This window comes from Morone saxatilis, unplaced genomic scaffold (genome assembly GCF_004916995.1).
Source record: "Morone saxatilis isolate NCDOM2014 unplaced genomic scaffold, NCSU_SB_2.0 Contig16, whole genome shotgun sequence".
In the NCBI taxonomy this organism is placed as follows: domain Eukaryota; kingdom Metazoa; phylum Chordata; class Actinopteri; family Moronidae; genus Morone; species Morone saxatilis.
In genome coordinates this window covers 20,034,998-20,052,667 of record NW_023339718.1, presented here as the reverse complement: position 1 = coordinate 20,052,667, position 17,670 = coordinate 20,034,998, and the positions used below count along the sequence as shown (strand labels likewise).

At 39.1% G+C, this 17,670-nt stretch overlaps 1 protein-coding gene across 1 annotated transcript in view; it reads left to right on the top strand.

Moving 5' to 3' along the window:
- Positions 1–15,061, top strand: part of cfap299 (cilia and flagella associated protein 299) — a 70,388-nt gene extending 55,327 nt beyond the window's left edge. The window contains exons 5-6 of the mRNA XM_035658770.1: positions 10,972–11,101; positions 13,731–15,061. Coding sequence (XP_035514663.1) covers positions 10,972–11,101; positions 13,731–13,823 — 223 coding nt within the window. The 3' untranslated portion in view covers positions 13,824–15,061. The remainder of the gene's footprint in view (positions 1–10,971; positions 11,102–13,730) is intronic.
- Positions 15,062–17,670: the final 2,609 nt, after the last annotated feature.

The following is a 17,670-nucleotide window of genomic DNA, read 5'->3' as shown; positions in this document are numbered from 1 at the left end:
CCAAAGTGCTGAACCTGTCTGAACAAGACAGACATGATTAGAGTCAGGATTAAAGCAGACTTAAACCATGAGATTGTGATCTTCTTTTAATGTGCTTTAAATCTGTCATCACAGATACATATAATAGATTTTATGGCCTTAGATACATTAGATACACTGATAGATAAATAGACTAGCTAATTGACTGATTTATTTTTAGCCCTGAAAACATATTTATGAAATTAACTCATGATCTATTGGTCTTATACGAACAAACTATTATGTGCCATGGTAGTGATTTCAGATTAGGGATGAATTTGTGTTTTTGTCTATGATTTGAAGTAGAATTCTTTTGGAAATTATTTATGCCAAAATACATTTTGTATCTTTGGGTTTTTGATCATTGGTTGAACAAAAGAAGTACCTTTTTAAAATTAGGGTTTTAATTGATAATGAAAATAATTGTCAGTTGTAGCACTAGTCAGGTGTTTCCATGTGTATTAATGCATAGTTAGTATGGCAGTTGTTGGGTGGTTTTCCCAAAAAAAAGCTAGTGTTAATAAATTCTGATGAAGCAATTCATACCAAATGTTGAGGGAAATATCTGGCTCCTTTGTTGCTAAATGTTAACCAGCTAGTTGCTAACCATGTCTCGTACATTTAGTATTGGTGCTGGAAACAAGGTTGATAAGTAGTGATTGTGAATCAAAACTGTAAAATTGAGGAGTAAAACCAAAACAATGACATGAAAGATGGTAAAATGCTTGCAAATTCTACATAAAGTTTAAATACCAAGTCTTCAGGTGCTTTAAATCTGGCATATTTAGCCAAGATACATCATGTACACTACATGCATCAGTGCCAATCACACAATTCCAGGCCAAGCCACAAGTAAACTGCTGACCTTACAGGTGTAAGCTAAAATCTAGCTTGTATCCCTCAGTGGTACGGGTAACATCTTTATAATTCGTTGTCTATCAGGAGAGCTGTGTACTTAGAGAGCTGTCAGCAAATTACCCGAGCCAAAACCATTCCCACATTCCACATGCTTGTGCATAGTAACATATTACCAACATTTCAGATACGTGCGAGAAATCTCTTGAGGACAAACACAACTAGACAAGGCGGGAATGAGACTGTGTATTACATGGTTATTTTCAGAGTTCAGCCAAATGACATGCACCCCATATAACCTCACTGACACTGGGCAGAACATGGTCTGTAAAGTCCCAATGTGGACAAATTCTGAAGGTAAATGCTTTTTTCCATGGTCTGGATTTTATTGCCTCAGTTTTGACCATCATTCCTGTTGGCTTGAGCGTTTACTCTCCAGCTTAAATCAGGGCCAAATCACGAGTCACTCTTTAAAACAGAGGCCATTAGGGCCAACATTACGATCACAGAGGTTGTAAACAAATCCTCAGTTTGACCGTATTGTCACCACAGGTATTTGGAAGTGGAAATTATACAGAGCATACCTGATATTACCATTATTGTTTTTCATGGTATTGTAAAACTGCTCGCCAGTGCAACTACAGTAAGTGCATGCATGTCAAAGCTGAACCAAGTACAGTAGCTCACTAGAAGCTCTGGAAACTATATGGGTATTTCAATGGAGACTGTGCATGTGTCATTTTGGCTAGGGCTGTGTGATATGAACAAAATCTCATATACCGAGATAATTCATTTCATCCAGATAATGCACATTTCTGCAAATTCAATGAATAAATATTTTATTTAAAATTACCACATGGAAAGGCCTATTTTCTATTACATTTTACACTTGTGACAGCTAGCGTCTAAATGTAAGCTCTCCTCCATGTTTGTTTGTGCAGCATTTATGGAAATTTCCTGTCTGTGTCTGTGCCGTATGAAAGAACTCAAAGCGATGATGAAATAAATGATAGAGCATAATATGAAAGAACATGTGTTTTATATTGTCATATTGCACAGCCCTACATTCAGCTTTATTTTCACTTCCAAATAAGTGGTTTAGATAACATAGTTAAACTGGCGATTTATGTAGACTGAATAACTCACTGAGAATACTTTTTTTTGTGAAATTACTGTTTCCAAGGTCAAAAATAAACTTTCACACTTATCACACACACAATTGTTTTAATTAAACGTTCATTCAGCACAGATTTTTTGCCTTCACTATATTGACGTGAAATTGATATTTTTTGCAGTCTTTGTCACGTGCTACTACTAATTTACTGAGTGTACAGATGTTAGCTATAGCTTGTTATCAACACAATGTACTTATGCACCAATCAGTGTGTGTGGAGTGTGTTTGTGTTCAGATCAGACTGACATTTTGAAAACTCCTGAAACGTACAGTTGTGATTTGGGGTCATAAAACCCTGGGATAAGTGCAATTCAATTGGCGGGAAAGCATATTCACCTGAATTTGTGCCACCCATCCAAATTCCTGGCCATCATGGCTTTGCTTTGACCTTATATTCAACCCTACTGCATACTATTTGTTCCAGCCGAGCAAACCTCGATTGTTAATGTTCTTAAATAATGATACACAGTCCTGTCATTCAACACTTGCATTGTCACAAGATATCCATATAAACATCGATATTTCACTAATAACCACAAAAGCGCAATATGCGTGTCAATTTCAGAATATCATCCCCAGCTTTATGAGCAAATATCCATGTTAGTATTGAGAGTGTGATATATTTAGTTTCCTGTCAAGTGTTTTGGCTACAGCAGTTATAGGACAACAAGAATGACAGTCTGCGTTTTATTTTTGGAAGTGGTTTTCCCTTTCTTTGAAACCAAAGTGTCAGACATGCAAAGCTTTGTTGTTTTATTTATCCATTTCTCACCATGTGTTCTGACACACAACCCGGCTCGTGGCCTTGAACTCGGCCTCCTCTCTGGCGAGTGGAAGCCCTAACAAGCTGTAGGTGTGAGTCATTGGGCGAGCATGCCTGGAGGTACAGCCTACTCCCTAATGATGCTTTTATGAGGCTTCCCCCCTACACAGGTCTCCCTGCCCTCCCTCCATCTGACATCTGACTTCACACTCCCTCTCTCTGTCTCTTTTTTCACCAATTAAAACTCTGCTTCGTCAGATTTACACATCTCACTGTCTTCATTTTGAACTTTTTTAGCCTCATGTTCCAAGCTTTGCTACCTCTCCCCTTCTCTCTCTCTCTCTACTCTTTGTCATCCTCCTGATCTCTGGCCTTACGTTCCCGCACCACCCCACCCCCCACCTTTTTTTTCAATCTTGTCATAACACCCAGTGTGGTTGCCGCTAAGAGGGAGCAGATGCTGGAGCTGCTGCCCACTCAGTGCACTAAACCTCCCACCGCAGGACTCTGAATCCTGTCCCTCCTCCTCCTCCACAGCCACAAAGAACACAGAGCAGCGACACCAGCGCCAGCTCTGGCCTCCACCTCCCACCTCCAGCAAGGAAGGGTGGATAGGTTCACGTACACAGTCTGCAATGTCTCGAGGAAAAAAAAGACCAGTAGCAAGTATCTCCCTGAGGAGCAGAGTAAGAGAATTGAAATGACAAGTAGAAAAGAAATGAATTGGTTGGAGGTGTTTTAAAGACAATATTAAATTATGTAAAATGTAAAACATGTCTCTGCTCCAGCAGTATGATGTGGGAAACAAATCATTACTTTCCATCTTTGTGTAATGGGAGTGATAGCCCTTTACAAAATGATGAGACACACATACTGGATGCCAAGGACTAAACACCTTTTGACATCTTTCAATTAAGTCCTTTTTAAAGTTCAACATTTTCTAACAGCAAAGGATTATGTGCAGAAGATTTTTCAGTTTTTTAAATGCTTCAAAAGTCTTCCATCCGTGTATTATTTCCTACCACAACCTACAGTTCCAACCTAAAATACGTGTTATTGTGGAAGCAGGACCATATCAAAATGCAGCTTGTTTCAATGTTATGTCAGTTGCAAAATAGGAACTACAGCCTACTTTCTTGACACTGTTAATTGTGACTCTTGTCATTAATGGACCTCTGTGTTTGGTCATCTGCTTTATACAAAAATATGAGATGTTAGTCTTAATATTACATTCTCACTCACCTTTAGGATCTTTGCATTTGTATTGACTCTATAGGAGCAGCAAGGAGTAAAAATCAACTGAACACTGGGCTTGATTTATTTTAGCAGGCACACTGGGTGGGTGGGTCATATAAACATCATTTGTAAAGGCATATGTTGTAAGCCTCTGACCTCCTGGGAAACCTGGTTAAAGTAAATCAAGCACAGCATTTTCCTTGTTGGATCTGTAGAAAGTTTACATCAAAGAAGCAGTTAATAACACACCCACATAACAATAGAAGCAATATAGGTAATAATATTAAAAATAATAAAACTGCACGTCACAAACTTTTGTAAATGCTGAAATTAAGTGATAATTGAGGAAAGTTTGCTAAACTTACAAAAATATGCACAATTGTAGCCTTACTGGACTGTAACTGCCTCTGGGAGACAATACATTTCAGATACACACACACATACTTTTCTCTTCTTTATTTCGCTCCTTTAAAACTATAGGTGAATCCTTTAAGTAAACTTAACTAAACTATTTAATGGCCTTTGTTTAAAGGCAAAATCTTCATTACGTTTTTGTCTCCATCACTTTTTACTGTGAGCTTCCGACTAAGACACACACACACACACATACACACACTAAAGTCCTGACCCTCATCTAATTATCCCACAGATCTGCAGCTCCGTGCACCCAGCTTCCTGCCACTCCAGATGTGCCTACAGCATCTCTGATGTCTATTTAATGTTCCCCAGCAAAGTGACCATCTGTTTATGCACTCTGGCTGTTCCCCTCCTTCCTCTCTCTGTCTCTCTCCCTCTTCAGTCCCTGTGTTTAGTAAAGACTTTTAAGAGGCTGGGCAACATCTGACATATATGGTTGTCCTAATTGATTGATTTCCTCTTTAAATTGTTACAGTGTGTTTTGCATCAAGTTATGAGTTTCATTCTGAAAAAAAACGTCCACCATGTAGATTTTTTTGCTATATCCTCTTAATTACTTTACACAAATGCATTGATTTTTATCTGAAGTAAGAAATACCATACCTTTACTCTTAATTTCAGTTTTCTTGCACACTCGCTCCACTCTGCGTGCTTTTGGCAACAGACTGAAAGATTGAACTTGAAGGATCTGCTCAGTTGAAACACAGCGCATGCTTCCTCCGAAGCCAAAACCATATTGCCTCCATGCTCAGCCTCTGCAATGCACCTGTGTGTCTGGCTTCATTTTCTGCTGTAAAAATATTTGCACTGCTGTCCTATTTTATTAACTTTTAATACAAAAGAGAAACTGTTCCAGCTCTGAAGGTGATTTGGCGGCTCGGCCTAAAGCATTGTGTCTTTGAGCTTTAATGGGTGGCAGTGGGATATTCTGTTGCAGTAGAGTTTGCCAGCTCGATAAATATTTGCTGGTAAGCCAGAAACGTTCCATGTCGTGTGTTGATCTTCACACATGGCGCACACATACTTCATTGGCTGGATCCTCAGGGTTAAATCCAAACGGACTGTTTGTTCTTAGCACTGATAATGTTTGGACTCTGTTTGATGAATTAACTCAGTGTTCCACCTGCAGTATGATCATCAGAGACCTCCTGCCAAGTCTGATGGGCTGTTCTGTCCGTGTGAAATGACACAAAGTCTTTTCAGTGAACATAAATCTTTCTCGTCAAGGTGTTATTAAACCAGACTGAAAGTTGTCATTAGTGAAGATTATTTGAATATAATGAAGACATTTTTGGTTGCATGTATTTTTCTAGGCCCTCTTTACAAGCAGAGGTTGACCCCTGACCTCCCTCAGCCAAGGTGCTATTAGCCTCTTGAGCTCCAGTCAAATGGAATATGGGATAATGCCCCGTTGTGTCACCGCATTATGTAATGGCTTTGGCCTCTGTGTGTGGGTGCATGTGTGTGTGTGAGTGTGTGTGTGAGTGTGTGCATGGATAGACCTGATGGCAAAGATCTTAAATTATGAAAAATTGTATCACATTGATGTGAATACATGCAGTAAAGCACTCGCATTGGGCTTAATGTCTAACAATACACAATACTTTAACTGTCAGTTTTGTAGTAAATAGAGTGATGTCTACTTTAAGTATAATGGTCATTTTTTGTTGTATTTCTCTGTCTATTATAGTATGCAATTTTCACAACCTATAAAGGCAAATACATAAATGACTAAATAAATTAAAGGTGTGTGTGGGTGGGTGGCTAGATATGGATTTGTTAATGGGGTTGTCAACTGGTCACGGCCCATCTGTGATTTGTCGTTGAATAAGACCCATGACACCCCCAGAAGGCTTAACCATAAATTCAACCCATTACACTCTGCCTCTCAACACTGAAGAGGCCTTTTGTGATTTACTCTGGAAACATTAACTTCAGAAACAGTTACTGGACTTGTGTTCTTCAGCCACTACAGAAAAAACTGAACGAATACACATGCTAGGTATTTGCTCTTTTATGATATATATCATCCAGCACAGAGAGTCCAGCTCCGCTGAGCCCTATAATGAGACTGTTGACATTACCCTGGAAAATGACCGCCTGGAGATAACAATAGAACTAAGCACGGTAACTATGGAAAGGAAAAGGACACAGTGCACGTGTCAAACAGCAATGGTAAATGCATAGGGAACCAGGAACCGGTGCTGAGAGCACCGTCATTGTTTCCACCAAATCCAGGTTCTCACACTTTTACTGGTCCATGTGTCTGGGTGTGGTGCCATCCAGCTGCTGGAGCTTTCTTTGTGACCAAATGTGCACCGACCATGCAGTTAGTTGCCCCGGTGACAGTTCATATGGGACAGTGAGGGAGGTGGGTCCAATAAAGACATCCAAGTAACGTATGAACAAAATTCTCAGCATTGGTTAAAAAATATTTTTTTTTCACACTTTCGTCAGTCTTTTTCATGTTCAGTGTTAAAATATCTCACATCTGTCCCATTTCTCTAGCAAAAGTAAGCGGTTTACCATGGAATAAAAGTGGTCGACCAAAAAAATGTTAATTGATGTATGGCATTTTGGTATAAATAGTCACTGAAACACTGTCAGATCTAATTTACAAAGAGAGGAAGTATGCATCTGAAAGCAAGTCTCAGACAATATAATTTTCCTCTGAGTTTTAAGGGAAAAACCTCAATTTGTATTTCATAATTGGGGCATTGCAGCGGTCTATTCTGAACCTGCTCTACTCAGCTCTGTTGGCAACTCGGAAAAAAAATGCCAGACCTCTCGTCCTATCATACCTTATAATTTTATGCATCAGTGTATTTCCCCACAGAGCTTGGACTGTTCAGAGGCATCCAGTGCATGTGTTTCCTGGAGAGGAAGATCACTCCAAAAGCTGGCAGGAGACGGGTGACAGATATCCGAGACATCAGATGGTATCCAGTGTTGCATGTTCCAAAATTTGTTGTCTGTTATAGTAAATATAGTAGAGCCTGCTAGAAGCAGACGATATGAATAAAATCTTTCAGCACAGTTTATGTGTTTCTCTACCACACCATCATACAGAATTGATTTTGGGATTGATTTAATTTTCAGAATGTTTTCACACCTGTTTAATGCGGTTTAAAGACATTGTTGCATTTGTCAGTTTTGTTTGGTTCTTTCAAACTGGTGTGAAAGCTCTCAAACAAACTCTGGTACATACAAAACAACCCACAAGTCAAGTCAAAGACAATAAAGACAATTTCATTCAAGGCAACACATTTGAGCCATGTCAAAGTCAAGTCTTGGCATTGGAGTATAAGTCCAAGTCGAGACTGAAGTTGAAGTCAATCAAAGTCCTAGGCAAATTTCACTTAATCAGTCAGGTCTAAGTAAAGTCTGAAATTGAAATCACTGAAACAATTTTGTTTCAAATTTCGTGTCAAATTAAAGTCAATTGCAAAAAGTCAAGTCTCAAAATAGTTTGAGTCCAAGTCAATAATCAAGTTACAGTCCATTAAGGCCCAAGTCTGTCAGAGCAAGTAAGAAATGTCTCAAGTCTCAAGTGCTTGATAGAAAGTCCAAGTCAAGTCAACATCATCGTTGTGACCAAGTCATTTTAATCTAGTTGTAATGACATATTTTCATATTTATATTTATTTTATTATATTTTATTTGTCTAGCAATCTCATTTAAATGATCTAATTATATTTTTGGTCAACATTTGTCTTCCTGGGTCTGGGTCTTTGTGTCAAGATGTTGATGTTGGCAAGCATCCAGAAGCTGACATGGAGGTTGATCCTTTCCCCTTATTCTGAATAACTGTCTTTGGGAATATGACAAATGACCAATCCAGGAAAACCATGTTGCCAGGATACCAATAGTAAAGTAAATTGCTCTCAGTATTGGCTAGAATACCTGGCCCTTTTCATAGCTATTCAAAAACAGACCATTCTGCAAAAATATGTATTTACATTTCCCAAAATTGCATGGTGGGGGTCTGTGGGTTTTGGAAAGGCCACATGGGTAAGTTTTTATATTGCTTGTACTATATGTTTGCTTGTCATTTGTAGCAAGCATGCTTGATATGTTGCAGTCAGAAAATATTTTTATGGCTCAAATGCAAATGGGTATTTGCAAACAGGTTTTATGTGCCACAAGAGATTACTCTTGAAATAGATCCTGAAGAAAACATCTTGACTTCAGCCAAACAGCTGAAATATTTCAAAGATCGCAGGGGTGACACAATGTAAGTGTAAACATTTTGAGATGTATTTTACATAGTGTGGGTCATTAATACTTTATACCTGCTGTTCATCATATACTGGCTCCAGTAAAGCATCACAGCAAGTGAATATAACCTGCAGCATGCTGGCACCTCTCCATTATGTTATGGTCCCATATTTACAACTTGCTGCTGCAGCTTCAGCCCACTCAACCTTAACATCACGTACCTCTTCCCAGATTTACACTGAGCCTCCTCCCTAAGGTCTAACTTTGTTCTTGGACCACAAACTGCTGCTGGGGAGCAGCCGAGGCCCGCTAAAGCAACCGTCAGAGTGTGACATGTGGATTTGTGTTACTAGTGATGTGAACAGCTAGTCACGAGAACCACTAAAAATATTCACTTGTGCCAGGCTTTTGTTGGTTAAAAACATGCATTTTTTGCAATTATCAGTAGGGATAAAGATTTCAGACATGTCATGCTGTGATAATAACAGTAATATGTTTTTGTGTAGCAGTTTTATAAAACAAGGTATCATAGTGCTTCACAGAAGAATAACACATTCCATAACAATAAAAGAACAGTTCTTTGGTACATAAAGATGAGTGAATTCACCTGATGAATTAAAAACAGATTGGGGTAATAAAGCTCTATCTGGCCTAATTTAATGTTGATTTTGCATTTTCTTACCAAAGTCTCTTTGGTTTTCTCATTTCCGTGTCTGGCTCCTCTCAGCAGAGAGGTTATGCTGAATCCAAACTTAACATGGGAACAATGCAGTATTCAACACTACCTTAATGAGATGTTTTCAACTCCCAACCCGCCTCGTATTTCACATCACAAAGGAGGGAGAGGATCTGCCAATTTTGTGGCTAGCAGAAAAAAAAAACTATGGATGTTTTTCTTTTCTTCAACAAACATGTTGCCTCCAGCAAACTACTTGAGCAGCCTTTAGTTGATCAGTGAATTGACAGGGATAAACAAAGGTTCATAAATGTCATCCTCAAATTGATGCACATGCTAAACGTATTAATTTAACCTACAGGGCCAAACTTTTTTATCCCTTTGACTCTGTCACAAAGTTGCACAGTATTGCTCTGCTGTATCAAAAATAACAGAAAACCTAAAAGCAGATCAGGATCCAATCGGATGCTGTAAATTAATCGGTCATTTATTTTGGAATTATACCCTTTCTTTGGTTTCAGTTGCTTATTAGCCACAGCTTTACTTTAATGCCTGGCTTGGCGAACTCCAACACAGCGCCCTCACAATCAAATTGGAAACAGACTTTTACCTTCTGCCTCTGTCACTAAAAATACTTTACTCTGCAGGTCGCTTTCCTTCCTATGCAAAGTTCTTTCATAACCTGCTGTTGAATATTGATAGGATAACAATGGCTGTGTAACGCTCCGTAATCCGTGAAGTTTTCTTTCCTCCATGAAACATGCTAAGTCATGACCTCGATATGGTGCTTGTGTTGTTTTAAAGCCTCCTGCTGTGTGAGCCTATAAAGGAAAATGTTCCAAAAAAAAAAAGCAGAATGCCAAATGGTCTTTTCATGCAAACTATATTACTACCATATTTCTTAATCTTAAGCAGAGAAATTACATTCAAAACATTTGTATCCACTGTTATTCTATGTGAAAACATTTTGAGCTAAAACACATTGCAGACCGAGTGTCAACTATCGACTCCCATTCCAAATTCAAAAAAACATGATTGTGTTGTGAAGCTCAGCCACTTTGACTTGCATTGCTGCTTGCAACTGGAACATTGAACCGTGTCCTATCTTTTCCTTCTGTGTTGTGTTGCACTGATGCAACTGACCAGTCACAGCCCAACCTAAAACAAAACGTTTGATGCTTTTGAAAGCATTTTGACTTGCCGTGTATTTCCAAATATCCTACATCCACACAGAATATATGAGGCCCTGATTAGACAAAGGAACCCAAGCCACACTGCACTGCACACAGTGGGTGAATCACAGCAGAGGGCAAGAGGAGAGGCAATACAGATTTGTTTTCCTGGTTCACATGGTGTCTCATCTAAAGCTAACTTTTTATAAATTTTTTATTTTACAACACAAAAATATACCACTCCCCCACCATGCTTGAATGCCATGAGTTGCATCCTTTCATTGAAATACATGTGTTTTCAAATCTCTTTAACAATATGTCTGCATGGACCCAAAAACAGCAAAAACAAACCAAATGGCTGAGCAGCACAGCCAGCGCAACTGCTGACTGCAAGCTTCAAAAATGGCTTCACCTAACATTTACTGTCATCTTTTTTCTACAGCTACTACAACTGGAAGACACAGGTGTCCACGTCCAACTCGAGCCCTAACTTTGAGGTGATTTATGACGATCCTAACGGCCTCCTGTTTAAGAATAAGAGGGACAAAAAGATCCTGAGTGTGGACCCCTTGGTAAGTTTTTTTGTTGTTGTTGTTGTCCTGCTTTGTTTTTAAGCCCCAGGGAGACAAATGGTACTGCTAATTAGATCAGCTCACCTGTTGCACAGCAGTAAAATGTCCCAGGAAAGCAAAAAGCCTATAGGGCTGCTGCACCAGGGACTTCTTTAAAAACAAATTTTGTTGTCCTCGTGGCACAGGAAGCCAACTTGCCCTGTACCCACAACATCCTGTTTGTTTAATATGGTCTGGGACTTTTTGTTGCATTCCATGCCCTTACTTTCTCCCAGTGTCTCCGGGTTTAACCACTGAATGCGAAAATATTTAAGACTTTTAAAATAGTTCTCTGTCAACTTTACTAATTGGCTAGTTTTTGTCTGGAGTCTCACACATATCAGACACAATCATTTTCAGAGGGAGCCCACACTGTAAGAGAAGCAGTGACTGACAGAGAGAGAGAAAGAAATCATCGGGAGAGAAAGATATTTGCTTTCCACCTGCACAAAGAACGGAGGATCAAGGGGTCGAGACAGGTGCTTCCTCTACACTCACAGACCAACAGGGGCCCTGGAAGAATAACGACTGACAGACGGTGTTTTTTTCTCTCCAGTTTCCCTCTTTGCTGGGGGGTAGGGAAGTAGTTGATGGGGCTGAACTATTTTGAAATTGCAGACAGAGCTGTGGGGACTGCGTTTTTGAGGCCAAGCGCCAAAATGGCAGCACAGTGTTCTAGCTGCGGTCGAGCACCGCCCCGACCAGGCTGTCTATTAAAAACACAAGAGATGGCATAGGAAGCCAGACACAGCAAACCACCCGTGTGCCCAGAACCCAGCTCAGCTCAGCTCAGCCCAGATTGGCTCGGAATGGAGCAGCGCAGAACCATCCGGCTTTTAACCCACCATGAGCTCACTAGCTGCTCATGTGGCCGCAGATCCGCAGTGGAACCTTCCCAAATCAAGGCTCACATCAACTCATTTTGGGTGGTTTGTTTGTTTTTTTGTCTTTGTCATACCATGACCACTTTTTCTGCCCTTGCCAAAAAGTGGGTTGAGGGATAGAGGGGTTGTCATATTCCAGTTTTGACAATGGCTTGATTCAGTCTAAGTAAAATGTTGATAGTTTTTCTAAGTTATTTAGATGACGTGAGTGTTAATGACGTATTTTGGCTTCCGTAAAAATAGATGTTTATCATTTAGTTTACCCAACATTTCCCATTTTCTCTTATATGTCTATGAAGTCATTTTTTATTGGTCTATTTTCATTGACGCTCTTTTGAACTTGCAAAGGAAGACCGCCTCACTTATTAGGACACCCACAAGTGTGTTTGAGGTAAAAGTGTAAATTGAGTGTAATGGTTGGCTATGGATCCACTCCCACTAGAAGCTTTTGACACACTTAGCCTTAAATAAATGTTCCCAGATGGTAGTGGCTTCACATCTTAGTGGTGGGGCCATGTCAGTTCTGACATTCAAAGTAACACAAAACATCTTGGAATATGAACAGTTACAGTCACTGTCAAATTATGCTGCACTGGCCTCCCCTTTAATATACCTGTTATTATAAAGAGATGTTCTGGATAACTGCGGTTTTGTTTAATTGCTAACATACTTAATCTATGGCAGCTCTAACATTGGAAACCTGCATTAAAAGACATTTCTTATATCCACATTAAATCTTATGATTCTTTGTGATGGGAAAGGTGTTCATAGTTCCAAACCCACTGAGAATTAACACCAACTCTGAGGCTCTATACAGCTTTTAAATTCTTTTTAGTTTTAGTTCTCCAGTTAAACATACTCTGTATGGTCTTATGACTGTTATTACTCTTACCCCCCTGTACAAAACCATAGGCAGCTGTTTTCAGTAAACATGCTCAGATAAACGCACTATATTCTACCTGCCCATCACTAACCTATGTAGAGAAAGGTGTTCTGGGTAACCACAGGTTGCAGAGACTTGCAGAAGAGTTGATATGCACACCTCCTGATTTCAGTAACGCTTTCTGTTGACCTGTATGTCAAGCAAACTGATTGGTTGATTCAATACCTGTTGATAGGCAAGTTCGGAACTCAGTGGAAAAAAACGTTATACAAACTGTACATACAATTATAAAAGTCACGCAAATGTCTCCAGACCAGAGATTCACGTAGCCCAGAGAAGTGTGTTTAAGCTTTAAGAAAACAATTTGCTAACATGTTGAACAACTTAAAAAACCAGTTGTATATTCGGAATATGATTGCTTTAGAGACCTTCTGCCCCCTAGTGGTCAAAAATGCTTAATGCTGCTTTAAAAACCTAATATGTCGAGGTGTGTTCAGACTAAAAGTGAAGGAAATATATATAAATGTATATAAAGTCAATGCAAAGGCACAAGTGGTGCCATGAATTGATGCATCCACACAGGTTGAAAGTTTGAGCAAAAGGTTTCTATTCAAGAGGCAAAAGGGAAAGAAACTGGAAAAAAATGACATTCACACAAAGGCACACTTTCTTGATTAAACGCAGACAGTAAAAACAACAATTAACGCAAATGAAGCAAGGTGGAAAACCACTTAAAATTTATTGTTAACAGACCTTTATGCACTGTAGATAACGCTGTCCAAACAAGCCGTACTAACTGCTTTAAATCTGTGTTGGGTTCCAGTCTGGTCCTGGTGAGGACTCCAACAGGACGTTCCTACGGTCCGACCTCTACATCCATGTCGTCATCTATGACCACAACATCAGGACAGTCTAAACTTCAGAGGCTGCTGCCGACACATTCATACATATGGCACATATTGGAGAGCACTGGAAGCCTCTAATTTGACTGAGTTGCTTTAGTTGCACCATCATTTACAAACTGTTCCCCTCATATCATGCATGCCATCTGGGTGGAGGTGCTGCAGTGAAAAAATGGCTTTAAACTAAGGATTCCCAAAGGAAGAAGTGGATGGACCAGTGTGACAACTTGGAAGTTTTCTTGCAAAAAGCCTGAGATTATATCTGTTGCTTAGATTTTGTAACATTATCCTCCTCTGAAGCAACAAAATCATTTGTTTAATTAAATTCTTCTGTATTCCATTTATTGAAGACCAGAACCAAGTTTAGCTCAGTTTGTTTGGTATTCACCAAGCAGCAGTCTTAGTTAGGGGCAGGAACCTGCTTGGGGACCCCGGGCTTGTCCTATAGTTTGGCCTGGCATGTTTTGGGCTGTTTGTCTAAACAAATTAAAGGCGTAAGAGCTTTGAAAGATGATGGGGGTTCCTTTTATGTCCTCCCCCAGGCTGCGGTAGCTCCAATTGGACTGGAAGAATGGGTAATGGGCTTAAAACATTCCGTATGTTCCCAGATGCAAGGCACACTTTACAGGACATCAAAGTGCTCTATCATTTACATATTAGTCATTCTGTATGACATTTTTAATGGAAGACAACTCTACAAATAACCTGTTTAAGGAATCATTTAGGAAGTACAGAAGACTTTTAGCAACTTGCTCCCTTTTAATTTCAGGATTTCATTTTTTTTGCATTTGTTATTGAAACACCTGGTATGAATCAGCCGCCCCACAAGAAACATTTTGCTAACAACAAGCTAACAAATTACAGGGTCTTTGTTATTTGTTCATAAATGTGTCTGTAGACTCTGCAGACAAATAGTTGGGGGTAAAACATTTTTTCCATTTAGTCACAAGGAAACATCCTGCACATGTACCAGCTTTGTGGAGGTATTTTTGTGCACTTACAACCATGGAGTACTCATTTTATGCTTACATTTTTACACACTTTTCCCAATTTGTTTAATTGCTCAACAAAATGCCATTAAAATATAGGCATTCAACGTAGTCCTGCATTGATGCACAGTAACAAGAATTAAGGTTTCTTATGATGGTTTCACAACAATATTACCTTTCACTGGAACAATAATAGTCTTTAAAAGAATACTTTGACATTTTTCTGGAAAATATGCTTATTTTCTTTCTGAGAGTTGGATAGGAAAGAGACCTCACTCATGTCTGTATGGTAAATATGAAACCACAGCCAGCAGCAGGTTAACTTAGATTAGCATACAGACTGAAAACAGGGGGACATGGTAACAAAATCTGCCAACCAGCACCTCTAAAGCTCACTGATCTTCATCTTGTTTGTTTAATCCGTTTAACTTATGGTTTTACAGGGGGTTGTGCTGGACTATTTTTTGGCCATTTCTTCGTGATTTTCTTTTTTTTCTTTGGAGCCAGGCTAGCTGTTTCCCCCTGCTTCCGATCGCCACAGTAAACTAAGCTAACTGTCTCCTGACTGTAGCGAAATATTTAAAGCTGCAGTAGGTAATGTTTATAAAAATTACTTTTTGTTCTGTTTTTGCTGAAACTTTCAATATATTCTGACAGTAGTATATGATACACACTTTGGGAAAAGCTGTCTTTCTCGGCTCCGATTGGTTGTTTTCATTCAGGCACAGTGGATTCTTGCAAATACCATTAGGAGCATTAGTAGGCACCAGAGGAACAGATTTTTTTCCTAATTTTTTTCTCATATTCTACAGTCGGAATTTAGTAAAAGTTTTAGCAATGACTTTAGCAAGTTATTTTAAGTTACTGCAGCTTTAATGCCCAGACAAGAGTGGTATTGATTTTTTTCATCTAACTCTCAGCAAGAAAGAAAAATACACTTTGCTGTCTTTAAACATGTTCCAACTAGTCCTATAAACTGACATTGTGGCAGCCATATTTAACGTGCCCTTGTATTAACTTCCCCTGCATCCATTCTGGTGAAATTTATTTTCGAAAGTTATGAGGTTTAAACAAATTAGTTCATTGTAATACAAACCTCTAATGTTCCTCAGCCGCCCTGATACCAGAGCAGCCTTCCACTGGCTGCATCTGTTTGTCTGTTTTGATGGAATTGGACCCTGTTGGCCTCATTGAAACAATATGTGTGGTGACATGGGGATGTGGGTTCTGGTTCTATAAAGCAGGGATTTAGGGAATGGGGTCTGGTTTGGGGTTTTCTTAGTCAGTGGGTTTCTGGTTGTTGTTTTTTTAAGATGTGAGTTCTGGGCATGCTTTGGAATGATGATGAAACAAGGTTTGTGAAAGTCTTGAGGGGTCATAAAAAAACAATGTGATTGACTGGAGAGACCATTCTTTTTTTTTTGTCTGTCTCAAAATCTGTTTTTGTTGTTGTATGTCTTTAAATAGATGTGTATTTTTGTCTTGTTAAAACAGCTCTGAAGAAACTGGTTTGCTATTGTCTCAACAACACTAACTGGACTAACAAGGATGAGAAGTACATTGAAATTTGGCAGAGGGATTGCGTTGGGAATGTCATTTCCTCTTGAAAAGGCCAGATTTAACCTCGGGACGAAGGCTGTCGTAATCGCCAAACCATCCACCTGACTATCTCACTATCTGCACTGCTTTGTTTTGTTGTTTTTATGTGTTGGAAGTAACTGACCGGGTGGCAAATGATCATTTCACCCTCATCTACAGCTGTTTAGGTTTACAGGCCACAGCTCATTCATGTGGTCCAGTGATGGTGATGGAACAGCCCCGCTCTGCTCTCCCTCCCTGAAAGTGGCATCAGTCATTACCAAACACCTAGCAATGAAAACAGCAGATGTGCACATGAAAAAAAGGCAATTTAATTGACAAACAAGTATCACTCAGGAAATGCACAGGCTACTTTTAGTGGGCCTTGACTCTGTAGAAGGCCAAACCTAAAAAAAAAAAAAAAAACAAGTTGCTGGAACTCACCCACACAGATCATGTGTCTGTAAATAGTAATGATTTCACAATAAAGTCTAATTTAAATGGCTATATCCTTCTTCATTTTTTTTATTGGGCTTTTAAGCTGTTAGGGTTTTAACTGAAGCGTGGTTTTATTAGTTTGAGGCCTGACTTGCCCCTAATATACACAACATGAGGTAAAGAGGTGGATTCAGACTAAACTGGGCCTTAGATAGTTTAGTCACTCTTTAGCCTTTGCAATGTAACAAGCTCAGTTTCACCCTAAATTTGAACATCTCTTCATGTAGTTTTGCCTCTTTTTAGCATTTAGCATTTCATTACCAAGCTCTCAACCCTAATATAAAGCAAACATAGAACACTATGGCATGGTGAAAATTCATGCATATAAAAAAATTACAGTGTTGACCAAAATAGCATTTTAGGTTGCAGCTTTTGATGAGAGATTTCATTTTAGCCATTTCATTTTAAATGTACATGACTTGTCATGGATAGATGATTACAATGGACCTTGGAACCTACTAGCAGCAGGCTGGTAACAATAATGCTGTTGAGACAATGCAACAATATAGTCTTAATTTAAAAGAAAAAATGTTGCCAGGCATGTAAGAAGAATTCATCAATACCCTTGGTTGATTAAACAATCTGAATAAGGGTGAATTCATTGAAGGTTCTTTTTCAGCAGAGTACTAACAGCAGCAGTAAAACCATAAAAACATGCTACTGTGCATGGATGTGTGTCATAAACATATATGACTTAAGATAAGTATGTTGAGCTCTTTCAGATTAGCTCTTGAATCAGTTTTTGATTGAGTTCCTTTGTTGGATATACAGAACCTCCAGGCCTTATGTTAAAGGG